Source organism: Melanaphis sacchari, unplaced genomic scaffold (genome assembly GCF_002803265.2).
Source record: "Melanaphis sacchari strain LSU unplaced genomic scaffold, SCAv2.0 Contig48_pilon_pilon, whole genome shotgun sequence".
Lineage (NCBI taxonomy): Eukaryota > Metazoa > Arthropoda > Insecta > Hemiptera > Aphididae > Melanaphis > Melanaphis sacchari.
Genome location: NW_020271327.1, coordinates 1,749,495 through 1,777,480, shown reverse-complemented (window position 1 = coordinate 1,777,480; position 27,986 = coordinate 1,749,495). Strand labels below are relative to the sequence as shown.

Here is a 27,986-nt window from a genome sequence, read left to right as displayed (position 1 = left end):
TTAGGTCACAAAACCAATTTGAGGTATCTGTTTTGTTTAGGTAGGTGAATTTGAAACTAAATAACTGAAAGGCTGGTTGGAATTGTATTAAAGTGTTGCGTGGAAGTACAGTTTGCAAAAAAATGTAGCAGTTTCATCGTTTGGACATATTTTGAGGTCAACTAAATTAAATTTAGTTTTAAAGTATATAATGTAATTTAGTTTGGACTAGCTATATATTTATAAGTAAATTATTGTAAGTATAATTACTAATTAGACAGGTATCAGCATATAATTTCTTTCAGATTTCACTTAACTAAATCAATTATAATATACGAGTAAATAATAATAGAATATTTCAATATTAGAAATATATGATTAAATAATAAAAAAACATTTTTGGTTTGCAACTTTATTGAAAATAATTATTACATTATTTTAGGACAAAATAAACTATATAATCATGTTATTCTATGATTTATAATATTTATTCGTAAAATTCTCATTATTGTTACAAAAACCTGTATTGTACCATTTATAAAATGCTGGAAGTCTTTAAAATTCATTAAAATAATTTCTGAAACATTAAATATGTGTTTATTAAATAATTTAAACAGAATTTAACATAAACATTAAATTAATTGAAAATGAAAAATGAAAAAAAGAAAATAATAAATATTTTTGGTTTACAAAGTAAAAAATAATTATTTAACTATTTTCTGTTATCTGGAGAGTACACATCGGCTCCAGCAACACCAGTTCCTTTTGAATCACCGAGCCATGGATATTTCCTTGGACATTCCTTACACGTTGATAAATACCTGAAATCATCATATTATATATTAATGATTTATTTATTTTTTTTTTTTTAGACACTATAAAAAATTTTATTTTGATACTTACTTTTATTTAAGTTTAAAAAATATATTAATTTATAAAATAATTTATAATTTATAACTCATTATTACCAAAATAAGAATAATTGTAAATAATGCATTAAATGATAATTGGCATTTATTTATGATATTCTTTATTTTTACATTTCTAAATTTCTAAAACAAAAAAATTTTTTATCTGATACTTTCGTTTTAGTTACTTAACTACTTAGTATTTAAGTATATAAATTACACATATTATGATTGTGTAGAATAAAAAAATTTTTATACAAGTATTCAATAATCTATTCTTGACCGAAAATTTAAATTAATATTGAAGATACCTTCTTTAATATCTTCAACGGAATATTATATCATGTATATAATTAAAAATGATTTAATATTATAAACGAAGTATAATGCTGCTAGATGATTTTTTTGTGTCAAAATATTATGGAAGTGATCAATGTAGCAGCAAAATAAATTTAATTTTTTTTTTTTTTTAATTTTTAATTCAACATTTGTATATTATGTATGAAATTATTTTTTTCTTTAGAATTTAGTAATTTATAAATTAAATTCGAATATAACTTTATATTTATATTGCTCCCTAGATTTTGGTCATTGTTTAAGATGCTCGGTTCATATGCGATTAATGATTATAATTACATTACCTACTTACATTAGATATTCTATTTAAAAAAAATACATTGCTTGAACATTTTATAAACAGCTTAGTTTTCTACTTAGCCGGTTACATAATATATACAGACTATAATAAATTACCTTGTTCCGGATATATTGGTTTCAGGGTGTTTAAATGATAAAGGACATTTATTCGGCAAATTACAAGGCGGTGCAGGTAATTGATCGGGTTTATCACACATCCATGGTTCAAATCCAGACAAATCTTTTGTGGTCTTTGGATCAGTCATCCACGTTAATGCTTGTGTGGTTGTGACAAACCATACGTCCGGCCTAAATTGAAAATTTTATTTTATTTAATAAAGTTTTTTATCAACTCTTACAATTATAAATATTAATTACTGTTTATTTGCCCAATCAATGAACTTATGTAGTCCATCTTCAAGTTCTTTAATTTGGAACCAGTTGGTGTGGAAAGGCATCATGTAAGGCGCCCGATTTTGCGAATAATACCGTTCGAAATCTTCACGAAGCCATTCGAACACTTCATTAGCATCATGACTATGCAATACGCATTGATCTAAATACGGACAGTGACCGCCTTCGTAAGTCGCCACGTAATGGGCGTTCAAAGGAACTTCCCACGTACCTGTAATTATTATTTAAAAAATGTAACATTAAAATTTACATTAATTACAAAAGAACGAAATGATCAAACTTAAATAGATTATACTTTTTAATATTTTTTTTTCTATAAATTAACCTTTAAATGATTTGGTTGGGCATGTTCCAGACTTGCATTCATGTGGAATCTTATAATCTAAAGAATATGGCCATATTGGTACTCTAGACGGAGGTATACCGATTGAACTATCATAGACGAACCCATAGTCTTCGATTACCTAGAAATAAATTAATTAACTTCATTATTGTTTTGAAACAAAGATTTGAACATTTAGAAATTAAGTTAAAAATATTAATATATTCTATTAAAGGGAAAGGAAAATCGATTTTCAGTAAAAAAAAAAGTTAATACTTAATTATTGTATTATAATTTAATAGCGATTTAAGAGTAATTCATCAAAAATTTGAAACAAATATAATCATTATAGAATAAGTAAAATTGGTAATATTAATGAGAATTTTTTTTTTTTAAATACACATATAATTTATAATAACAATGTTATAAGACAAAAATGGTATATTATACATTGATTAATAAAAAATAAAATAAAAATTATATATTATATAAAAGTGTATATAATTTTAGATGTGATAAAAAAATATATGTCAACTAAAAGTTTCTCAAATTTATTGAAGAATTACCATGATTGAATATATATTAAAAAAAGAAAATATATTTAAAGATAATATATGAAATATTATAAAAGATCAAATAATATATTTTATCTTTTATCTATTGCTAAAGTACCTAATTGTATATAATACAAAATATTAAAAACCTCGTATTGTGTGTTTCTACCAGGCTTCAGGAATGGTGCTCTCATGCCAACTATATCTCCTTTGGTTAAATTTGCAAAGTTAACTAGAATCTCTCTCATTCCAATCATTTCGGCAACCCACTCTTCATATCCTTTATCATGTAGGCCTTTTTGTAATCTACAAATACATAATTTAATATAAATGAATTTTTTTTTTAATATAAATATTATATTCTAATTATTCTTATAATATTCATTATTAGAATATTGATTTTAAATCACAAAAACAGTAGAATAAGAATTTAAAAAAAAAAGTAAGCATAAAAAGTGAATTTATTGTTATTCATTGTTTTATTTAATTATAAAACTATTGTAAAATATTATTATTATTATTATGATCTTTATTTTATCTCGAAGTGTTTTAAACTCCGTATAACTTTATTGAAGTATATTATATATTATATATTTATATATACTTACGACACAGTTTCAACACCAATCTCATGGCCTTTGTGTGCGAATTCTTGTACCATATTATAGTCACAATATTCGTGCGATATGAAGAATGTACCTTTTATGAGACATCCATTAGGATTTTTCTTGTTGTGGGAAAATACTTTTTGATAGTGATCATAATTATTTTGATTCAATGCTCCGTCAAATGTCAACAATATCATTTGAGGTGTCTGAAAACATTTTAGAGAATACAAACGAAATCAAAATATGATTTTATTATAGAAAAAGATATACCTCTTTTGGATCTAAGCCTCCAGGTATGATGGTTCCGTCTCTGGAGCAAAAACAATAAGGTAATGTGCATTGACTTGTATCACATTTTTGAGCTAAATCAATAGGATTCTCTGTACTTGGAGCTTCAGCTAAATCAAATCATGATATATGTTAGTAATGTAATAAATGCTACCTAATATGAATAAAACCTTACTTGTAGGAAGAGGTCCACATCGGGCTTCATTTTTAAATGTACATAATTTGTTAACATCATCAAAGTATAAACCAGCAGGACAACGATTTAAGTATGGAAAATTATCTACACACTGAAAATGTTATTGAGTTTAAAAAATATATAGACATTAGTACAATCAAATGTTAAAAATACCTGATAAAATCGACGACATGTGGCTGGATCAGCATAGTTTCCATTTCCACCGACTTCAGGGCAAACAAAAGTTTCTCCGGTAGTTTCACATAACACTAAAAATAAATTTCAAAATATTAATTATATTATATAATTATTATAACATATAAGGGTATAAAGTATTTATTAAGTATTAATGTCTTATTGTCGTATTTTTGTACCTATTTAAATACGAAAAATTACATAACATTATGGTATTTAATAATTATTTTAAAATTATGATAAATATTTTATAGGTTTGTAATAAGTTCCAAGGTTATTTTCGTTCACAATATTTTTTGTATTAGAATAAAAAATATGAAGATAAATAAGTTCAAAATAATATACAGTTTTAGATTTATAAACGTAAAAAGAAAACTTATCAAAAATAATTAAAATAAACCTGTTATGATATTATGATAAAATAAAAACCGATCAAGGTAAACAATTTGCATTAGTCTCAAATAAAAATTTAGTTAAGCATCTTTTCTAGGAATTAATTTAAATATTATATTTTTATTAAATTCGATGTGAAATCACAAAAGCAATAAATACAGGTAATGGTTATTTGTGAGTTTGTGACCATATTAATTTTAATACATTCAGGCGGTATAAAACAATTGTGAGTCATAAATTAAAATCGATTTATGTATAATTATTATAGAAATATAAATTTCTCGAGTAAAAACTTTACATAATTTAATGCTAGGTTTGTCGTTTTATGTACTTAACTTTTATTGTAAATTTGTTAAAAATAAATCATTATTATTCAGAAATACAACATATAATATAATATTAAAATCAAAACTATGCAAACATTTGGATTAGCTATAGATCTATAGGTACAGTTATCTATAAATATGTGCTCGAATTCTATTCTATATTTCTTTATAATTAAACAATCAAGTTACAATTTATTGCAGGAATAGTAGAGCTAATCTAAATTAAATTTGTGCAGCATGTCCTGAGAATGTCTAATAAAGTTCAACGTTCTTTAGCGACCTTAGCATAATATTATATTATAATTATTAAAAACTCCACATACGTTTTTTTTATTATTATTATCCTTCAAGAATAATAATTACATAACGATGTGTGAGAAGGTATTGTGGGAAGTGATAGTAGACCATGTGTATATACACATAATCGACATTTAAAAAGATGAATTGAAATGTTACGCTTTCACAGTAAGGCCGAATATTAATTTCAATACAATAATGTTTGAAATTTTCAGCTTTGAAAATGAATAAATCATTGTTTTTTTTATATAAAACCTGTGCGCATACGTATGTATAAAAATACTAAAATATTTATTTGATGATCATGTTTTATATTTTCCAGCATTTATAAATTATCACTAATTATTGTTATTTGAAATCGGTTTCACTGATTTCACTTTTACCAATTGTAAGCTTGTTAAGATTTACAACCAATTTCTCCTAATATAAAATAATTGATAGTAACTAATTTAAAGTAAGTGACTTTTTAATGCATATTAAACAAATATTTATTTCTTAAACATCGAATAATTTATAATTTAATAATTCCAGTAAAGAGAGTAATATTCATTGGACTTATAAAAACATTTTATTTTATTTTTTCTTACATTTTTCAGACATCTCTCTATCTATTTGTTGTTACAAATTAATTGACACGTGGATTAAGTTACCTTATGATTTTGACAGTATTTTTCCAAACCATCAAAAACTATGAAAAATATATCAATTAACGGTGTTTTTTAAATTTAATCGAACGTTGCTCAGAATCATGTAACGAATACGATGATTGATAGCATATAATATTAATACACTAGTATTTCAGTATTTGGCACCGATATGTGAATTAATAATTCTACATCCGGTCTCCGTTTTGAAAATTTATGTCTGGATTGTTTTAAATATGTCTATAATTTATTCACCGGGAACTAAAAATAATAGATAAATTGCAATTTAAATAATGATTTATCTCAATTTATTTCATCTGTTCATATAAAAATGCCATTGCTTATAAATATAATTTAATTTATTTTTCAACTTTAAACTTCATCAATTATAAGTTTGATGTTGGTATAACTGTCGAACATTTTAAAAGCCAACGATATTATGTAGTTGATGTAGTTCAATGAAATACATGTCATATTTTATAAATGTTTATTCAGTTTTAGAATCATACTACAATAATAATATTTCAAAATAGTTGAAATTATTTTTTTAATTAAGACAAGAAAAAAAGGTATACCCCATTTATATTTTCAGTTTGTTTCATGTTGATTTAAAATTTCTTTAAAAGAATAAATTTTTAAATAGTTAGGTATGTTCAACATAAATATAATTTAATGGTTTACACTTTAAATACACATTAATTTGTTATTTAACTGAAAAATCCAGACTTTCGTTTATGACCATGACATTACACTTATAATATTTAAAAAATGCGTGCTTATATAACTATTATTAAAATATTAAGCCCGTAGTTTAAATGAAATATTATGATCAGCATGCTTATTTAGTTTTTGATCAAAAATAATTAAATTACAGACAGTAAGTACATAAAATGTATAATATATTAATAAATATCCATATATATATATAGATAAAGAAAAATTGTACTTAAAATTATTCACTAATATTATTTTAACCTGTAGTGCATATAGTTAATATAAACTTAAATTTAATAAAATTAATAAAATTATGCTTTTTAAAACTTAAGTTATACAATATATAATCCTATTATATCCGGCTTTGCAAAATTATTAATAAACTCTATGTAGGTGGTAATGCATAAAATATATGCATACGAGATAGACACGAGTATCTGCTTCATAAATAATTGCAGTTTTTTAAATAACCTGTATTCAGTTCAATATTACGACTAATAACATTGTTATTTAAATAATTTAATAAAATATACACTTACCGATTGGGAAAACGTAAAATGCAGTCACTGCGATCACTTTAAATGCAGAATCCATTCCTACGTTGTAGTTTTGGTTTACGAGATCACGAAAAAATAAAAAAATAAATAAAACACAAATATTTACGTCATTTTTCGAAAGCAATATTCTTTATTCTACCAGTGACCGACTTGCTTGGGTACTGTCGCTGAACTGTGTTGTACAGGTACACTCTGTACGGCGTTAACCTAAGGTTGACCACTTTCTCACACCATAACCAGTTCCAAGACAATTTTTGATTCATCATTATCATTTATACTACTACTAGTACTACTATAATTATTATTATATTTATTACGATCGTCAACAAAATCTTTCGTATTATGTGTGTATATAATCTTATAATATAATACGATATATTATAGTGTGGTCGTGTTTGTTGCATACAAAGTCAAGGACACGACGGATCAACGTAGACAGACAAATAATTTGTAATGGTTTATTCTTTATTCCATAGAATAACGTATTATAAGAGACTTATTATTTTCTTTATTCGATTTTAATAGTTATATTTCATATGGTTATATATAAGTACGCAAGTGATGAAATAGTTATAATTAGGTAGGTGTATATTATGTAACTTCGTTTAAAAAATTAAATCTAAATAAGTGAAAATCGATTTGAAACATATCTACATACGCCATACCATTTGAACAGAGGACTAGAAGAATACTTTGATTACGTATTTTAACTGTTAGTTTAGTTTTAAGAATTTAAGTACAGTTATACGTTTATACTATGTTTTGTGTATAAATATTATTTATATAACTATTTAATATACGCACTTACATTTTCAAAAAAAAACAATGCATATTTATGATATATAACATTTAAAAGACAAATTATTTGAATTTATATTACAAATTAGGAAAAAAGTTGGATAAAGCTTGATTAAATATTAAATTATGTAATAAAAAAAGATACGTGACATTTCGTTCGCACTTTCTCTAGAACAAACAAATAGTTAGATATGTTCATCATTAATTTTCAAAACCAGAAGTTCAAGATTTATTACTTTCTTTTAAAACATTTTTCGAATCAACTGAAAAAAACTTGATAATAGAATGTTTAGATATGTCGTTATGTGGTCAGTTAACTACCGGGATTAAATGCAAAATAATTAAGATTGCTATTACGATAAATAAATTCCTGATAATAAAAAATATTTAAAAATAAAATATCATCGTTCGTCTAACTATTTGTTTAATTTTTTAGTCTGACTATAATTAATAAAATTTAACTAAATATTATGATTATAGCTATTCATTTGAGTATAATACAGACAGTCCAAATACTTAAACGCGAAATACTATCTATTGATTATTATCAATGATATTTTAATTTTAGTAGTTATGTCTAAAATATACAATATTTAGAATCTACTATAAATATTGAAGATATTCTCGATTATTTATTTAAATATTTTATTCATTATATATTATTATATCAAATTTATTTAAGATAATCCTTCAAATTTGGCTAGTTAAAAATGAGTTATAATAATTTAAAAATTAAAATACTATTTATTTCTATAATATTGAAATTCTAATAATACGTTATCTATAATAATATATGATAACTATTTTAACTAATTTAAAACTGATTAACTAACAAACTTATTATTAATAAGATTTGATTAATATTTAAAATGAAAAAACAAAAATAAAAATGTATTTGTATTTAAATTATTGTACAAGCCTTAATTTTTTTTTAAATAATTCAACTACCTACTTAATAAAAAGTATATTTAATTTATTTTTATCTTTTCTTAAACAATAATATTCCATGAATCAGATACGTCGGTTTCATATTTTTCAAGCTGCAGAAAATAAAACATATTTAATATATATTCTGCTTTAAGTTTAGTAATTTAAACATTTTAAGGATAAATGTACCTTTTCGGTAATATTGTCTTTGCAAGACATTCGAATTTTTTCCACAGTTGCTGGAACATCCAACCTAAAATACCCTGTGAAACCAGCATCTTCTCTAGCTGAATATATGGCATTTTTAATCGCAAAAAATATTGAAGCCGATAAAAACAACGGTGGTTCTCCAATAGCCTAAATAATACATATCATACTACACAACATGAAGATATTATTGATATAATTATAAATATTTTTACTTTTGATGAGTAAACAGCTCTTGGATTTGTTGAACTTTTCAGTAATGAAACTGTAAACTGTTTCGGTATATCTGAAAAACCCGGTATTTTATATGTACCTGGTCCCCTCGTATATAACATTCCTTTTGGACTATATACAAGTTCTTCTAATGTAAATAACCCATAACCTTGCATAAAAGCTCCTTCGATTTGCCCCACGTCAATTGCTGGATTTAGGCTCTGTCCAACGTCCATTACTATATCTGTGCTTAAAACCTGATCAAAAGAAAGAAAAAATGATAATAATAACCTGTTTAATGTAGAAATTATGAACCCTGTATACTTCATGGTCACCAGTTAAACAGTCCACTTCTACCACCGAAACAGCTGCTCCACTAGTATAGTACAAATAATTGTTTTCCGTGCCTTGATCTGTTGTTGTTCCTATAGTGTGATTTCTACGAACAAAACATAAGTAATTAATTTTCATGGTTACCAAACATAATTTTATTATTATTATTCCTTTAATTTAATAATCAAAATCAATAAGTCGTGTACAAAATAAATAATTAATTGGCGATTGATGAGTATTAACAATCAAAGATTATTTTTTTTTATTATCTATAGTAAGCCATTGTACAATATACGCATACACGTTGATATGCATTGTACATTGATATTTTCAATATGTTTCATATCATATAATATGAAATTTTTTACATCCTAAAAGTTTTCATTTTCATTAACTTCTGAGCATGACCTTCATTTAAACTCGATATGTATGTAAGAAGTGTATAATAATATTTATTAAATTTATAAAAAAATACATATATTTTTTAATTTTTTATTCTTAAGTCCAAATAACATAATATAATATTAATACCTAATACAACACATACATATAATGGCGATATTAACAGGTAAATGACTTACAAGTTTATATTATGTTGAACGAATTTATTTTGTTTATTGAATCATAATTTTATTACTAATTATATCGAGTTTAATGTTTTTAAAAAAAATCAATGACACGTGTATTACTTAAAAATAAACAATGAAAGCGACACTAAACTTACGCGTAAAATCCTGAAGCACACAAGTTTACTTTTTCAAAATACGCAGTCTTCACCCATTCAGCCCACGAACCTCCAGGATTCCTCTTCTTGATTGGTTCTAATCTAGCTTTAACAATCTCGCAAGCGTTCTACAGCACAATCGTCACAGCGATAATAGAACAATAAATATACACAATAAATTTATAGTATAACATATAAACTATGACAAAATAGATATAAAATTCATCATCATTGTTTTTTAATTATACATTAATATTTTTTTACTTTCCCTACACATCTTAGTTCTCTAACTCTAATTGTTTAACATTTTTATTATTTTACCATCATTATTATATATATATATATATATATATATGGGTTTGGAAGAAATTCGCATGCTATATCAATTATGATGTTACCTTCCTATCACTTTTGTCGTAATGTAAACAAAAAAAATAAGCTATGCAAATACTTGCGTCAGCAGCATAGCCAGAGAGGACTAAGACCATAATAGGGCTGTAGCCCTTCTCTAATCATCGCGTTAATTAGATTAAAATTTAAATCTACTTTCAATACTCAGTAGCTAATATATTGTATCTAAAATATTACATTTTACCACGGTATCTGCAACATACCAAAATTACGAGGAATCCTAGTTGTTAAGTCTCCTCTAAATGATAAATTATCCTCCAAAAAATTTCAGACTATTAACAAACGTGTACATAATATATTATATATACTCACGAGAACGGCCATCCCGTTGAGGTCAGAGCTAAAACTGCCTGCAGTCGGAGACGCATTGGCTATTTTGTCAGTGCTGGTATCTTTAATATGTATCGACTCAGCGGGTATGTCCAAGGCTCTACTGGCCACTTGAATCATTTTTGTGTGTAATCCTTGGCCCATTTCGACGCCACCATGCGCCAGGAGTACGGATCCGTCAATGTAAACGAGCAACAATGCACCAGCTTGATTCAAAAACTTCGAACCACCCGAAAACCCGATACCGTACATTGTGGGTACCCCTGCGATACCTCGTTTCTTCCATCGGTTCATTCTAAAACCGTATTATTTATAAATGGTTTACGGTTGGTGAAAAAATTGTAAAAAAAATAATAGAAGAATTCCAAAGATGATAATTTATAAAAAGTAAATGTAAAAATAATTAAAGCAACTATCAGCAGCTATACAGATAATTTCAATTTGTTTAATTCTAATAATTACCTACTTTATAATAAAAAGCAACCAAAACAGTTCATAATATCATAACTAAACTTAAATATATTTCTTGATTATTTAATTTAATGTTAAAAAAAATATTTTACAAATAAAACATATTATTGTCCATCTGTTATAACGAAAGCAATTATAGCACTTAATGGTGTTGTCAAAATTTAAAAAAATCCCCGTGAACTTTAACTTAAACTTGAGTATTGAGTAAAATTATTGTTATAAATAAATTTCAATAATATGAGTCAGTGGTGCGTTAGCTAGATAATATAATAAAGTAAGTATTGAAAATCATCTGTTTAATAATATATTGGGTATCTCCTGTTCATTTATAGAAAACTACAAATTAAATTTTTTTTTAACTATAATTAAATAATTTGATTATTCTCATTTTAAAGTGTGGTATACCAAGGGCATCTTTTTTACCAAACAATATTCATTATTTCAAATCTATTAATATTTTTGAAAATATTTTTATTACGTAATTTTCAGTCGAAATAAAACAAATTCATTTTTAAGATTACTATATTTTTTATCGTTGTATATTTAAATTATTTTATTTTTCTGATTGACTACATACATTTTTAATATTTTTTGAAGTATTTTGGTACATAAAAATCTAATTTCAAATGATTAGTTTATGAGTTATAAGTATTTAAAGTTCGGTTAACTGGAGTAGTAGACCATGTTGATCATATTTTGCGGAGTATACCCATACCATTTAATTCTACTTAAAAATTTTAAATATAATTATAAAATAAATCGTAAACTATTCGTTTGAATTTGAATTTTTAAGTAGCAAAATACTTCAAAAAATATTTTACTATAGAATATGAAATTGAAAATTTATATTGTCTTTAAAAAAAGTAAAAAAAAAATATTTAAAAGATTTTGACTGGAAATTAGACAAGAAAACTATTTTCAAAAATGTTAAAAAATATTTTAAAATAATGAGTGATGTTTGACGAAATAATCACTCTTTATATCTATTATGTCAACGCGTGAGGTTTCATTTGCATTTCATGTCACTGGTAGAGGTTTGTAAGAATATAATATTAATTTATAATCTTAACTACACATAACTCATGCAAGGTTTTTATACAGCTGTTATATATATATGTGTGTGTGTGTGTGTGTGTGTGTGTGTGTGTGTGTGTGTGTGTGTGTGTGTGTGTGTATTATTATTATTGTTTGTTTTATTAATTATGTTTATACAGTATTTCAATTAGTTAGAAAGTCAATAAAGTTCATGATGCAGCACAATTTAAATGTAGTTTGTTAATGTAATATAATTGTAAATGACCAATAGCCTCCCTTTTACTAAGATTGTAATTTTTACTGACTTTCCAATGAATGAACACATTCTATTATAATAGGTATAGCAGTATAATATGCGTAACACGTGTAACTATAATACAGGTAATGAATACCTGTTGAACTTTTCAATTTCATTAGACTTCAAGGTATATTTTGATCTTTCCAATACTTCATCCCAACAATTTTTTGCGGTAAAATTAGATATTAATTGATTATAATGAGTTATATGCCCGTTTACGAAGAAATTCTTTGCTCTCACTGCATTTGAATCGATATTCAGTTCTTTAGAAATGTGATCGATAATCGATTCCGCGAAAAACATTCCTTGGGGTGCACCAAATCCTCTAAAAGCTGTATTTGATGGTAAATTTGTAGCACAAATATATCCCGATATTCTAACATGAGGGATATGATACGTGTTTGTTAAATGAGAAACGCATCTATCAATTGTCTATAAAATAGAAACATAAATATAACAATATTATAATCTAATAAATTAGTTATAATAATAGTATGTATATACTCAATAAAAATAAAAAAATGTTTAAGTACTTACTGCTGCAGACAAATCTCTGGAACATCCAGCATTATTATATATAGAAACGTCCAAAACCTGAATTTTTCCGTGTTCGGTAAATCCTACACGATAGTTACATAAAAATGGATTTCTACCACCAGTGATTAACATGTCTTCGTGTCTATCTAGCATACATCGTACTGATTTTCCAGTTCTAAAAAAAAAAAATAAAATATTTTCTAATACTAAATTTTCCATCCATGTAATCTTACTTTACAGCAGCTACTGCACATGGCACTGCTATAGTAAATGCTTTAGTTTCTTTACCACCAAAACCACCACCAAGACGTTTTGTTTTGCAAACTACACGATTTTCCGGTATGTCTAAGCAATTTGATATACATTCCTGATCAAATAAAATGTTAATAAATAATTTTTAAACAAATTTAAATTTTTATTTTAATTGTGTATCAAGTTTTAACTAAATAATAAAATAATCGAGATTTTTTTAACATGTGACACAGTGTACCATACATATATAAAGAATTTAGAAAAATATTTATTGATTACCTACGTCCAGTATTATACAACTTATTACCATTCAACTTAAAAAAAAGTATTGTCAATTGTGCCATTTAAAAAAAACAATAGCATGTACTTATATTATTAAAAAAGTAATTTCATTTTTGTTATTAAATTAACTAATGTAATAATTGATAAAGATTATTTGTTTTAGGTTGTACTATTTTTATTTTATATTTTTACTTTTTATTTTTATCTATAAGTTTACAATAGTATTTATTTTTTTTAGTTTATAAAAAATAATGTTGTTATCGGATTTGATTGTACTTAATACTTAAATAAATTATAAATGCTAAAGGTATAAATGCATAACATAAAATATTGGTTAGGTATTTTAAAATGCATAATTATTTAAAATAATAAATACATAATACATACATTTTTATATCATATGTTTTAATAATTCTAATTTTTATTTTTTTATTTAAATACATACATATATAATATATAATTAATGTTTTAAAGTACACAAATAATATTATTATAGCTTAATCTATTTTGATAATTGTAAGCTTTCAATTTCAGGATATAGATATTAGGCAATTAAATTGAATTGTAATTCATCAAAAATATTTAATAACATGATGCATATTTATTTCTTTATTATATTTTTATAACATATTAATTATTATGCTTAAAGTTATTATTTCTATAAATATTTAATTATTATTTAAAATAGGAAGCAATTCGAATTTATTTTAAAATTTAAACGTAATATTTTAGTTTAAAAATAACTGCATTTTTAAAACAAAAAAAAAACATAAACGATTTTATGATGTATAATGTTCGTATAATTATACCTGCAGTTCATTTGGTGATTGTGTTGAACTTATTATTTCTATCTCATTATGTTCATTTATTGGTATTGCTATACAACATTGAGTTTCTAAATAAAAATGATCTTGCCCACCAGTTCTTAAGGTACCGTTTAAACTATGGTTTGACTCTTTGAATCCTTGATCAATACATCCTTTTTCCAAATAGATACACCGGCCATCATAATACGATTCACTTTTAATAGCTTCCTGTAAAAATTTACAATCAACAAAAATATCACATAAAATCTAAATTTATTCATTCTGTTGATTACTATCAATTTGTCTGAGAATTATTATTTATAAATTTATTTATATTCTTTCAAAAGTCTATAATTTTTTTATCTAATCCGGTTTATTTTTAAAATTATTTCTGGTCAAGATTTTATTCACTAGTTCACTTATAGTATCGCAGTGGCTTTTTATATGAACAAAACAAGTAGACAACTATGATTATGTGTATGACATACATCATATTTTTAATTGATTAAATTATCATAATGATTTAAAATTTTACATACATCGATGGTAATTATTGGTTTTAATTCTTCATACTGAACATGGATTAATTTAACTGCTTCCTGCGCGATGATTGGATCTACAGCGACTAATCCGCAGATTATTTGACCAATATTTACCACCTAAGAAATAGATTTAATTTTAATGTTCGAATCTCGAATTATAATACTTTAAATTGATTATAGTACTTTTTCTCTAGCAAATATATAGTCATCTTTGATTGGCGTTATGCCGACCATATTTCGAATTCCTGGTAGATCTTTTTCATCAACTATGGTCACCACACCAGGTTGTGATAAAGCCTCGGTATAGTCTACACTTATAATTTTAGCATAAGCATGTATAGACGTTTTAACGGCTAAATAAAGTTCGTCAGAACGACGAGGTATATCGTCACAATACACCGCTTCACCTATGAAATACATATATAATACTATATAAGCAACTTTGAAAAATATTATATTTTTTCATAAAAAAATGTTTTATCATTTGATTGTAGGTACCAATATTATAGGTATTGTATTTTATTGTGTACAAATTTTAAATATAATTTTCTTGGTAAAAGTAAAGGGTACTAATATTTAATTTTATTAATTTGTTGTATATTTATTTACTAATGATGTGTTACCTGTAGTTTGTTGTATAGCTGATTTATGAACTAATGGTTTACCAACAGCGTCATTTGAACTTGGAAAATTTGCGGCTATATTATAGTATTGTGCGTACTTAGAAATATGTGTTATAGCATTTTTGTCATTAATTAAATGTTGAACATCTTTCATTGTCGAACTTAATTGATTGCACACGTAAAGATAAAATTTAAAAAATAGGCTAAAAAATATAATTACTTGTTTAAAATATATATACTATAGCAAAAATCATTGTAATAATTAAATAATTGATCACCTTAGAACAAGACTTTTACGATAAGTCACCATTCCTCCGGGGGCATTTGATGTCAGAGGTAAGTCTTTAAGTAACTCTAAATATACACCATCTAATAAAGACTCTGACCATTCACTGTTAATTATTAATGATTTAGTTTTTTGAGCAATAACTGCAGTGGCTGACATTCCACCAAAAACTATCTCTGCGTCTTTTATTATATTATTTGACATCTCTACATAAAACGCAGCATTTACCAAGGCTATGTCATCTTCTTTTCTTCTTGATTGTTTAATCGATTTAAAAAATGTGTTCTAAAACGATTTTGTTAATTTTTTTTAATAACTATGAATTAACTATTATTGGACGTCATATAATTAAATAATTACATCAAATGCTTACTTTCTTCGTAAATGGAATAAATAAATTTATCACAACCTCATCCAGATGTAAAGCATTTTGTCGATAACCTGTAAAAAACGTATTGTCCATCTTCAAAAATCTTATTCCATTTTCTAGAAATAACATATTTATTGTAAAATTAATTAATTTATTTATAACATTTCTATATTTTTAATTATAAAATTGATTATTATACGTTTACTCTGTACTTTTAGTTGACAACGAGCAGCTAAAAATATTGGATTTAAATCTGATATAGGACTTCCCGTTATAATATTCCCGGCTATACACTAGAAAAATGATAAATGAAATTTAGAATTATTATTTAACATCCATACTACTATACTTAATTACAAATAATAGTTTTAAAACAGATAGGTACACTTACAGCAACATTACGAATCTGTTTACTTGCAAACCAGGGTATCATTTCTATTATGGATTTTATTATTTTAATTTTATAATCTGACAAATTATAATTATCAAATTAAAAACTGGTATATTTATAATGGTGTATTAAATTATTTAAACATCTTACCTGGCAAAATATCAATTAGTTTCTTTAATTCATTTTCTAATTTATCAATAGTTACCGCAGCTCCAACAATTAATCCTTTTACACATTTTTTAATGATGTTTAACTCTGACACCTTATTTGGTTGTATCATTACAGGATACTGACAATTTTTAAATTTAATTTCAACTCCTATTTTTGAAATGATATTAAAACATTAATCGTGCAGCTATATATATTTTCATATTTATGTACTTTACCAACTTCCGTATTCCCGACAATTATCCGAGCATTGGGATACTTATGTTTAAGTTCCAATAGTTCCAAAAGTGATGTTGGTCTATACCACGTAGTCTTTTTACCTCTAAATATCAAATATTCTTTGTCGAACTCATTTGTAAGCTACGCAGATATGTTAAATTTACTTGTATAGTTAATAATTAAACATATATTATTTTTGTTTCTCACTACAAGTTCAGGTGGAAAAATTGGTTCTTGAGAAGGATCATTTGGTAAGAATTCAGATGAATTTGACATGTCTTCATTAACATTTTCAATTGTATTAGTCTTCATACAACAGTTATTTCCCAACGAACATCCATTAGAGATTTTATTACAAGTAGTCAATGTCATCAATCCTTCTAAAATAGGTCTATAACCTGTACATCTACATAAGTTTCCTGAAATATAATTGTTAGCAAACAGTCTGAACGTTTTAATTTAAAAAAATTGAAACTACCTTGTAAAGCAATTTTTAAGTCGTTTTCATCAGGTGTTTTTTCTAATGATCTGAGCATGGCATATACAGACATTACAATACCAGGTGTACAAAAACCACATTGTGATCCATGGTTTTTTGCTATTAGTTCTTGAACAGGGTGCAATCTTGTTTTTGTGTTACCAATGCCTTCAACAGTTATTATAGCACATCCATGTAAACTGACTACAGGACACAAGCAAGCATTGACAGATATATGTCTAAAGTTTAGTTAATTAAAGAACTTTAATCGTTATGTATAATGTATAAAATGTACACACTATTTGTATTTATGTATAATGTATAAAATGTACACACTATCTGTATTTATGTATAATATTGATTTAAATTGTTTGTTCATATTATTCTAGTAGATCAAAGGATACATTGGAGATTTCTTAATGTGATCATATTTTGATACCATTACAGTACAAGCTCCACATCCTCCTTCGGCACATCCTAATTTAGTTCCACATAAACTCACTGGAGTAGTAAATTTAAGGAATTTTTAATTAGCATCATTTATTGATGTTTATGATAGTGATATGGCGTTTTCTTTTAGATTCTGAGCCATGCGATGGATATATTGATTTTACAATGATATGTATGTTTTTTGTGGGTACACAATGAGTTGTCGATGAAATGCTTAGGTTTTGGATATAAAATTGGATTTAGTTTATACTTTAAAGAGATCACACATAAAAATGCTCAGTACTTATTTTCATAATTAGAAAAGACAAACAAAAAATTAAGGAAAAATGAGAATTTTTACACAAATCCAATTTAAAACAAAATCGATTTATTTTTTATTTTTTTTTGTGATTCAAAAACGATTACTCATAGATAGACCAAATGTTTATATCATCATTTTTATAATACGATAAAATTTTCAACATTTTTTAAATTCTTTTGAGCTATTTATAGGCATTGAAAATTTGTGGGGGTTTTTGTGAGGGGGGGGGGGTTCTTTAAATGCCGATCAAAAATTATTTGTTGGGCCCAAAATTCTTGAAAATTTAATATAAGATCCCATAAAAATTATTTTCATATCAGTTAAAAAATATTAAAATCATATTATAGGTACAGTTTTTTTTTTTTTTAATGCATTTTAAGTTAGAATTTTCACAAAATTTGACAAAACCGCAAAAAAATACCAACTATTGTGTAGTAAAAAATTTATAAAAATTTCCTTTTTATATCTAAGTTTTGAAAATTTGATTTCATACTAAAAACATTCAATTTATAAAAAAAATTATTTTTCATAGATATTTTAAGTTTAAATTTGGATGAAATTACTTATTTAAATGATAAAATATTTTTCTTGGAAACCTAAAACTTTTACGTAATATATCATAATAATTATGAATTTTTTTATGCACAATAACATTTTTGATTTATTTTTAGATATTATCTTTATATATTATGAACCTGTTTTTACTGTTTTATTGTATTTACAGTAAGATGTTATTAAGTTTTGAGTTACATAGGTTATTAAGTTATTATAGGTTGATAAAATGTGGTATAAATATAGTATTATAATATATTTTTTTTATTATTATTAAAAGGAATTTTTACAATCTATACTGCAAGATATGATAAGCAAATAATTATAAAACGAAAACTATACACACCAATGATAAATATGACGAGGGAGACTATCTAGTGATAGAACCTAACATTATTTTTATTATAATAATTTAATACTAATAAAATAATAAGTGACTTCAATAGTTATGGGTATCAAAAAAACAAATATAGTGATATAGGCTAACAAACCATTTCGCTCAGAATCTTTTTTCGTACCTATAACATTGATGTATAATACATCATGTATCATTGAATTCATATACACCCATAATAGTAATCCATTTGACAACTAATAAACAGCAAAGCAGTACCCACTTTCCAATCTTATTTTTTAAATTAAGACAATATTTTAAAAAGGATACATTTATTTCTTAGATAGTAAAGTAAAGTCCAATGTGGATCAGCTTTATCTTCTACAACCTGTTTAATAAAGTTCAATAAGTTTTTATTTTACAAAGTTCAATTTAGCTAATGTAAATATATTTAAAAAGTAGATAGACTTATATAAGTAACTAGTATATAGTAAAAATTGATCAACCGCTTAAAAAATATTTTTTTTTAAATAACAGTGTTTCATCTTCATATATACGTATGTAAAAAAAAACAATATTTATAACTCTTAAATAAATAAAGAAAATCACACAATATATTAACATTCTATATAACAGTTAAAAGTTTAAATTCAATATATAACTATTAATAACGAACTCATGATATACTGCACTGGTTACTAGTTGTAATGTTGCATATATGAAATAATAGAAGACAATCTAATATATTTATTTTCAATGAAATAATATTTATAATGGTGTCACAACGTAAAATATAATTAAATTATAATTCAAAATTTAGAATATTTTAATATATTCGAATAAAAAAACTATAAATAATATAGATATTTTATACATAAAAATCCGTAAACTACGATTTTTGTTTATAAATAGTGATAGGGTATTAATCCAAAATATTTAAGTAATGTATTGATTCAAGAATTTGTGATTATACTCGCAATAAATTTATTCTTTAGTGCATGGTAATTCTAAATTCATACTTATTTAATTTTATGTTTTCAAATTGGTTTTCATTTTGTCTATGACTAAAAAAATAATTGTTTATCTGTACCTTTTTACCGTTGACAAAAAATATTAAAGAGGATGTAATATTTTTCATAGTCAGCTTTTGTATAAAAACTCCGGACTAATGTACAATTTCTTGATTTGGATAAACTAAATTCAAATTACTGTTGTAATATTAAAAAATAATCTTAATTAATAATAATTCACTTGTACGGTTATTACATAAATGCACTTCATTTTATTGAGAGCTGTAATTTATAATGGTTTTTAAAAATATAATATTTAAAACTGTAAGGCTTCGGAAACCATAAAACCATAATTTTTAAAAATTAAAAGATACGTTATCGATTTCATTTATTTAAATATAATACGTTGATGAAATATAATATCTTGTGTGAACAACATATTTTTGAGTTTTATGGACACTTCCCCATAAGAAATTTTCCCGTCAATACCTTTCCCCATACGACGTTTTATCGTCCTTTATATTAAATTGAATTGACTTCTATATTTTTACTATATAAAACATTTATTGTTGTATATTTTTTGTTATCGGTACAAAACCCTAATAATACGCCGGTTAAGTAATAATCAACACACATTATGGATTATCTGTAATATTAACTATGATTTAGACGGCAATGAAGATAATAATCTGATAACGGGTGTGTAGTCGTCAGTCTGATTTTGATGTTAAATTAATTTTGTTTATTGTTATAACGCGTTATTTTAATTTAATTCATAAAAAGTTTTTACTATGTCTATAAATTACGTGAAAGTTTAAGTGAAAAAGACTTACTAGTGTACTTGGGATACATTTTTGAAAAATATTGTATGAAAAAAGAAAAAACTTATTGGAAATTATTCAGATACAATACTGATATTTGCCGAGGAAGAGTACATAAAGATGAGCATAATCATACACCGAATGGTGAAAAAATTGATATTAAAAAATGCATTTCCCAAATAAAAAATCAAAGTGAGTCAACTCCACAACTAATTGACAATTGTTACTCAAATGTCATATTTTTCTCAAACATAACATCTACCGCTTTACCATCAATTAATGCAATGAAAAAAGTGAAAACAATTTAACAATAAGACATTGACAAATACACTTAAATCAAACTGGAACATGTTATCGGAATTAATTTTTTTTTAACCGTATAATATTACCTTCAACAACGAGAAATCCCTATTAAATAATAACGGCATGGTCGCATGAATGACAATAATAGAATATTATATTTTCAAAAATAATTATTTAATTATGTTAGCGTCTAAGTCATTGTGGTTTATAGATGGTACGTTTAAATCATCACCGCATTTTTTTACTCAAATTCTATCTATACATGCAATAAAATATAATGCGGTATTGCCATTAGTTTTTATTCTTATACCTATAACATAAAAAAAAAGTTAAATTTGAGTTTACCGAGTATTTTTGATTTTAGGAAAAAAAGTCCAATTAGTATAATGACTGATTTTGAAAAAAGACTAATTCCAGAAATACGTCAAAAATATACGAATGATGCAGATTTTGCTTTAAAAATAAAACAGCTAATGGCTTTAGCTTGTTCCTGTGTCACATATACTTGAGAAATTTGAAAAATTAATGTCCCGACAGTTTTTTGTAGACAATTATTAGGAGACCAACTAAAAGAAATAAACGATGACCTTCGATGTTCGATTTAAAATTATGGAACCAATATGATACTACACAAGCGAGTATGTCAAAAACAAACAATAATATTGAAGGTTGACATAAAGCATTTTCGTCTTTGTTAGCTGCTTCTAATCCTACCATAGTCCATATGGCGACTTATTGAGGTTTTTAAAAAAAGAACAACGTTTAACTGAAGTACTAATTAATCAATTTATCACTGGACAAAAACCTCCAGCAAAAAAAAATAAATATCAAGATGTTGCTAGACGTATAGAAGATATTGTGTCCACATATGACGAACGTGATCTAGATGAGCACCTACTTAATTGAAATCGTTCATAATTTAGAACTACAACATTAAAATATTTGATTGTAATTATTATTAAGATTTTTAAATTTTATTATCCTTACAAAATAATATAAATATAATATGAATGGGTAAATGTATCGGACGGGAAAATGTATTACGAGGAAAGTGGTTACGGGGAAATGACAAACAGGGAAGTGACCCGATACCTATTTTTAAAACTGACAACTAAGAACTTGTTTTTGTGTACATCAAAATGTATAAAAGGATTTATTATTATATTAATAGTAAGGTCAATGATGCATCGAAATATAAAAATTATAAAATTAACTGTTCCCAAACGATTTAGAAAATCTGGAATACGGCTACTAAGTAGAGATATATGTTTTAATATACCTATTGTGATTTATTTTATTATAAAATTTTTTAATTACGTATTATAGGTATAATTTAATAATAATAAAAATACATTTTTTTTTTTTACTTATGAAATTAAAATGTGATATAATTTAAAAAAATATTATACACGTCGTACGCGTGTTTCCAATTAAGATAAGTAGTGATTTAAACACTAGTCATGTGGGGCCATTATATAGGATCTGTTTTTCAAAATTAATTAGACAAATCATACTATAAAATATAAAATATATTATTTAAACTAATTATATCAGTACAAAAGCAATGTAATAAATAAATAAATAAAAATAATTATAAAACTAATTTTAAGATGAATAAATTATTATTTGACATATTGCTTTAATAAATGTCTTGACAATATTAAATTGTTTCATTTAAGGATTCATTTTCATTTACCAACGAAACTATGGAAGAATTAGGTTTTGTAGTTTCTTCTTCATATTCATCATCGCCCTCTAATAATAAATCTTCGGACACTGTCGAAGGTGTAGTTGTTGTTGACTTAAGAAGTAATAAGCTAGGCTTAGGAGGTACTAACCCCACTATCTCAACCTATAAAAGAATATATTATAAGGTAGGTATAACATTGGTAAAATAATTTAAAGCATATCATATTTTTAATTAATAAAATATGTACATAGTATCAAATTTTATTTAAATTTTCAAACCTTTCAATACATTTTGTAATCCCTCCCCCTACCCCTTTAAAAAATAACAAGAATTTATAATTTAATGAATGATCATCGTAAACAAGTTTTTATTCATTAACATAGTTTTATTCTTCAGAATGTCGATATTATTCACATATCCAACTTATTAAGCTTGGAATAAAACGAAGACATTTTCAGTTCTTCTTTATTAAAAACGAATAATACATTTTATTACGTGAATTGATTTACTATCTTTATTAATATACCTACTAATTAAAATACATTAAATTATATAAACAACAAAACGAACATAAATTTATAATACATAAAAAAATAGCATATTTAAATTTATATGTTGAAATAACATTAAAATTTTACTTAGCTTTCATTTTAAAATTGTTTGTATTTTGTTCTCCCCTTCCTAAAATGGGCATCCATGTTTATATAAATCTATTAGTTTATACCCATTTAGTTTTTCCTTATAGCTATAGTTAAGTTGTGATTTGGTGGCTTACTAAAACATTACCTTTTTTTTATCTACTTCACAATTTCGTCCTATGTATCCATCAGCGCAAAGACATCTATAATTTCCATCTTCTTCTGGAAGACTTACACATGTAGCTCCGTTTTGACATGTGACATTGTTAGTTTCACAGTATTTCAATTCTAAAAAAAATTAAAAATAATTACTCATAATCCTAAAAATGGAGTTAATTAAGCTGTTATTTGTATTTAAACACAAATATCTACCTTGGTCGCAGAGCATACCACCCCAGCCCGGCTTACAATTACATTCCCATGGACGGTTACACGTACCATGAACACAGCCTGGGTATGCGAAACATTGGGTACAGTTCTTACCCCACCAACCTACTTTGCACCTATAACCATCAATGAATTAATGTTTTATTTTGTAGTGTGTAAACTAACACAGATATTAATTAAATACATACCTGCATTCATTTGGTTTACGACAATACCCTCGATCTCGATGACAACCTTCAGAGCATACAGCTGTAAAAAAATATATTCAAGATAGAAAACCCCGTTTTTATATTACACATACGTATTTTACTTACGTATCTGACATAAAATTCCTTGCCATCCCTTTTCACATTTACATTCTAATGGTTTTGAGCATGTACCATGCATACATCCTGGTAATGGTTGACATTCTTTGCAGAGATCACCAGTCCAACCTAAACGACACCTGCATTATTTCAACAGATACAATAATATAAAAAAAAAAACATATATTAATACATCTTGTGTTTATTTAAATAAATTAGCAACTAACCTTTTTAATAGAATTTTCGTATATTTTATGTATAACAGTTCGAATAATTTTAACTTGCAAGTTACATATTATTTTCAATATATAACTTAATATCATAATTTAAAATAGCCATAGTTATAGTTAAAACTCGAAAACATTAATAATAATGCAATTTAAATATTTTTTAGAAATTAACCAATTAATTGAATATTTATTAACACATCATAACATTAATAACATAGATAAAAAGTATCTACATAAATATTATATTTTTAAAAATTTTGTTGATAAATAAATTTTATCTACAGAAAATTATTTTCCATTTAACATTTTTTCTAAATTTTTGTCGATTTTTGCAAAAAGAAATATTTAAAATTCAAATACTTGAAATTAATATAATTTAAAAAAGTTATTCATACGTTTCTTTAAAATGTATAGATAATAAATGGTTTAGCTACACCACACATAAGTAAAAATAATTATGCAAAGTCAATTAAGCTTACCTACATTCTCCTGGCCAGTCACAATACCCTTTACTCGGATGACATTCTTCGTGGCAAACCGCTATTAATACGTTGCGCATAAATAAAACATGTAAATTATTTAGATAATTTTAATGCACCGTCCACACTCTTCTTAACTTTCAATAAAAAATCATCATTACGTTCTGAACAGAATATGCCGTCCCAGCCTTCTAAACACTTGCATTCGAAACTATTGTTGCAGTAACCATGTTGGCAGCCGGGCAATGCTATACACTTGTTGCACATTTCACCATAAAAACCTAAAACAATAACATCAATTTATTCGATTTTTATACACTATTTCAATGTAACACCAAGATTTTTGTTGACTATTACTCACCTAACTTGCAGCGGCATTCATATGGCCGTTTACAGTAACCTTGAATTGGGTCACAGCCTTTTTTGCAAATTGGCACATCACAAAGATCACCTATCCACCCGGGTAGACATTTCATGTCACCATTATCGTCGCAAATGTAATGACTTGATTCATTTTGCGTTGCTGGTGCTTCGCAAGCCTATATTGAGAATGTTAGATACATACCATTTATAAAATCAAACTCCGATAAATTATATCGAAGCTCATTTTGAACGGAAGTATAGTTATAGTTATAGTCATCAAAGTTATTACTTATTAGAGTATCAAATGCAAAGAAAATATTATAATTATAATGTATTTTATTTCAAATTAATTTTTTTATTCATTATTATTATAAAATATATCGCTACCAAGTACCAAGCACAAACTATATCAATAATTTTTATGAAAACAGTGATCTCATTCTATACTATAATTATTTTATATCGTTCGTAATAAATAAAAAATAACAAATCATAAATAATAATAACAATTAATAACATAGATCGTGTAATAATAGGAAAAAAAAATATCAATTATTTGTTTTATCGATCTCAATTTATTAGGCGTATTAAAAAACGAAATTCAACCATAAATACAATCCCAAATCTAGGACTAAATTGTATAACTTCCTTCTGAATACATTGGTAGAATTATAAATTATTTTTATAGTCTTATATGTAAAAGAAAAAGTGTCTGACAATAAAAATATATTTAGTACCTACAATAAAAGATATTTTTAACAATATTTTAAATTTTGTTATCAGTTATTTATTAAAAGATAAATAAAATAATTTATGTAATAAATTTTAAATAAAATTCTTTAATCCATGAATATTTGTTTATCAGGGTCAAACGGTTTCATTAAAATTTCAAAAACATTTTAAATCAAGGGTAAATAAATGATGTATGCAAAGTAGATATAACTGTAATATAAATACTCGTAGGTGCCCTACAATTATAAGTAGGTGTATACACATGTAATAAATAAGTATACTGTTAAATGTTATTAATTTTCTACTCCACTACTGGTTTCAATCCTTAACTAGAATTCAAATAGAGTTGTCTATCAAGTTTCTATCATACACAATACAAACTATTCAGTTGTAAATTCTTATAAGTATTTAAAACATAAATATTCATGGGATTTTTTTTTTTTAGTTTCTTTAAATGATATATAAAATATAAATATCGAATCCCATTATACAAGCAACTTATTATTTTTTCAATCTATTTATTTAAAGATGAAAATTCTACCTTTAATATTTTTTTTATCACCTTGAAGAAATTTAATTTATTACATTTTATAATTATTATTATAAATTATATTATATAAACATTATATTGAAATGGTTATAATTAATTACAATAATGTTTTACGATTTAATTTGCAAATTTTTAATACATTTTAATAGTTAGTATGTAGGCTATCAGTTTACCGTTGCACAAAACCTGAGCGTTTTAGAACACCTATACACGAATATAACTTATATGATACACAAATCGACACTTCGGCTAACACATCCTTGTTTATATAGTGGGTCACTAGGCTAACAGATCGGATCACGGACTTAACTATATAAGTATATAGTCAACGTGACCGATGATAATCATAATTAGAAAGTCAGTATAAACCCTTACTGTTTCATTTAAAATGTAATTTTTTTTTAAAAATTAATTCTACAATAATATTGAATTATTTCCGTCTCACCAGTACTAAAATAATTAAACAAATAAGCAATTGAACGCTTCAAAAAAAAAAAAACAATAACATTATTTACTAGTTCACGATTTACATTTTTATGTAGTAGTAAAAACAGTTAACAATAAAATTATGAATTAAAATTATAAAAAAGTTACCGTTTTTATAATACTTCTTAAATAATAATAATTTTTACCTGTTTTTTCCATTTTGGTATATTTTTGGATGCGGCTAAAATCTTTGGAACTCCAAAAGCACATAAAGTAAAAAATACGACTAGGGTACGTCTATCGGTCATGTTGACCAAACGACGTCGTATCAATGCTTTCACCAGAACTATACTGACTCATCCGAACATCCGAAGCAACCACTTCCCATTTCTTTTTATAATTAGCATAAAAACGTGAGCGTTAGCTTCTTAGGTGCTCTCTGATATTGTTACAATAGCGGGGAGACAAAAAATACTTCAACAATAATAAAAAAAATTATTTACTATTACCAAAACAATAAATCAAAACCAATAAATATCTGATGTAGAATGTGTTATGTATCTTATGTGTTATAGAATAATAAAAATATTAAGTTAAATTTCTAATATTACAACAAAATATAACAAATCTTATTCTATAATTTATTCACACATTTATAAATTATACATAAAAACCATAAAAATGTTTCTCATTTCTAAATGCGT

The 27,986-nt window shown here is 25.0% G+C and overlaps 3 protein-coding genes across 3 annotated transcripts; all 3 read right to left on the bottom strand.

Moving 5' to 3' along the window:
* Positions 1-624: 624 nt before the first annotated feature.
* LOC112598434 lies at positions 625-7,047 on the bottom strand. Its single transcript, XM_025344897.1, has 10 exons — positions 6,993-7,047; positions 4,059-4,153; positions 3,885-3,996; positions 3,692-3,819; positions 3,422-3,627; positions 2,963-3,119; positions 2,263-2,401; positions 1,902-2,148; positions 1,641-1,832; positions 625-800 (listed from the first exon to the last, which is right to left on the bottom strand). Exons 1-10 carry the CDS (start codon positions 7,045-7,047, stop codon positions 692-694), a joined length of 1,440 nt encoding a protein of 479 aa, XP_025200682.1. The 3' UTR covers positions 625-691.
* Positions 7,048-8,797: 1,750 nt separating this feature from the next.
* LOC112598500 (xanthine dehydrogenase) lies at positions 8,798-20,594 on the bottom strand. The gene is made up of 24 exons (XM_025344984.1): positions 20,439-20,594; positions 19,679-19,736; positions 18,116-18,212; positions 17,712-17,950; positions 17,441-17,652; positions 17,233-17,374; positions 16,997-17,164; positions 16,847-16,923; positions 16,655-16,748; positions 16,459-16,571; positions 16,078-16,370; positions 15,800-16,002; positions 15,360-15,583; positions 15,174-15,293; positions 14,638-14,862; positions 13,528-13,661; positions 13,295-13,469; positions 12,852-13,189; positions 10,936-11,248; positions 10,213-10,340; positions 9,480-9,594; positions 9,158-9,412; positions 8,925-9,092; positions 8,798-8,848 (listed from the first exon to the last, which is right to left on the bottom strand). Exons 1-24 carry the CDS (start codon positions 20,484-20,486, stop codon positions 8,798-8,800), a joined length of 3,990 nt encoding a protein of 1,329 aa, XP_025200769.1. The 5' UTR covers positions 20,487-20,594.
* Positions 20,595-23,075: 2,481 nt separating this feature from the next.
* LOC112598457 (delta-like protein 1) lies at positions 23,076-27,620 on the bottom strand. The gene is made up of 9 exons (XM_025344921.1): positions 27,489-27,620; positions 25,573-25,750; positions 25,373-25,492; positions 25,212-25,272; positions 24,512-24,642; positions 24,386-24,446; positions 24,183-24,313; positions 23,959-24,098; positions 23,076-23,334 (listed from the first exon to the last, which is right to left on the bottom strand). The coding sequence occupies exons 1-9, from the start codon at positions 27,588-27,590 to the stop codon at positions 23,143-23,145; spliced, it is 1,116 nt and encodes a 371-aa protein (XP_025200706.1). The 5' UTR covers positions 27,591-27,620; the 3' UTR covers positions 23,076-23,142.
* Positions 27,621-27,986: the final 366 nt, after the last annotated feature.

Excerpts from the sequence above, each read along its gene's own strand:
- LOC112598434 (XM_025344897.1), bottom strand. The coding sequence starts at position 7,047 with ATGGATTCTGCATTTAAAGTGATCGCAGTGACTGCATTTTACGTTTTC. Across the intron at positions 3,997-4,058 it reads CATGTCGTCGATTTTATCAG|TGTGTAGATAATTTTCCATA; the intron begins GTATTTTTAACA and ends TAACATTTTCAG. Across the intron at positions 3,628-3,691 it reads GAGGCTTAGATCCAAAAGAG|ACACCTCAAATGATATTGTT; the intron begins GTATATCTTTTT and ends AAATGTTTTCAG.
- LOC112598500 (XM_025344984.1), bottom strand. The coding sequence starts at position 20,486 with ATGAAAAATATTACATCCTCTTTAATATTTTTTGTCAACGGTAAAAAG. Across the intron at positions 17,165-17,232 it reads TGTCGGGAATACGGAAGTTG|GAGTTGAAATTAAATTTAAA; the intron begins GTAAAGTACATA and ends TTTCAAAAATAG. Across the intron at positions 11,249-12,851 it reads GAAATTGAAAAGTTCAACAG|AATGAACCGATGGAAGAAAC; the intron begins GTATTCATTACC and ends ATACGGTTTTAG.
- LOC112598457 (XM_025344921.1), bottom strand. The coding sequence starts at position 27,590 with ATGACCGATAGACGTACCCTAGTCGTATTTTTTACTTTATGTGCTTTT. Across the intron at positions 25,493-25,572 it reads TGAATGCCGCTGCAAGTTAG|GTTTTTATGGTGAAATGTGC; the intron begins GTGAGTAATAGT and ends TTATTGTTTTAG. Across the intron at positions 24,099-24,182 it reads TGGTATGCTCTGCGACCAAG|AATTGAAATACTGTGAAACT; the intron begins GTAGATATTTGT and ends AATTTTTTTTAG.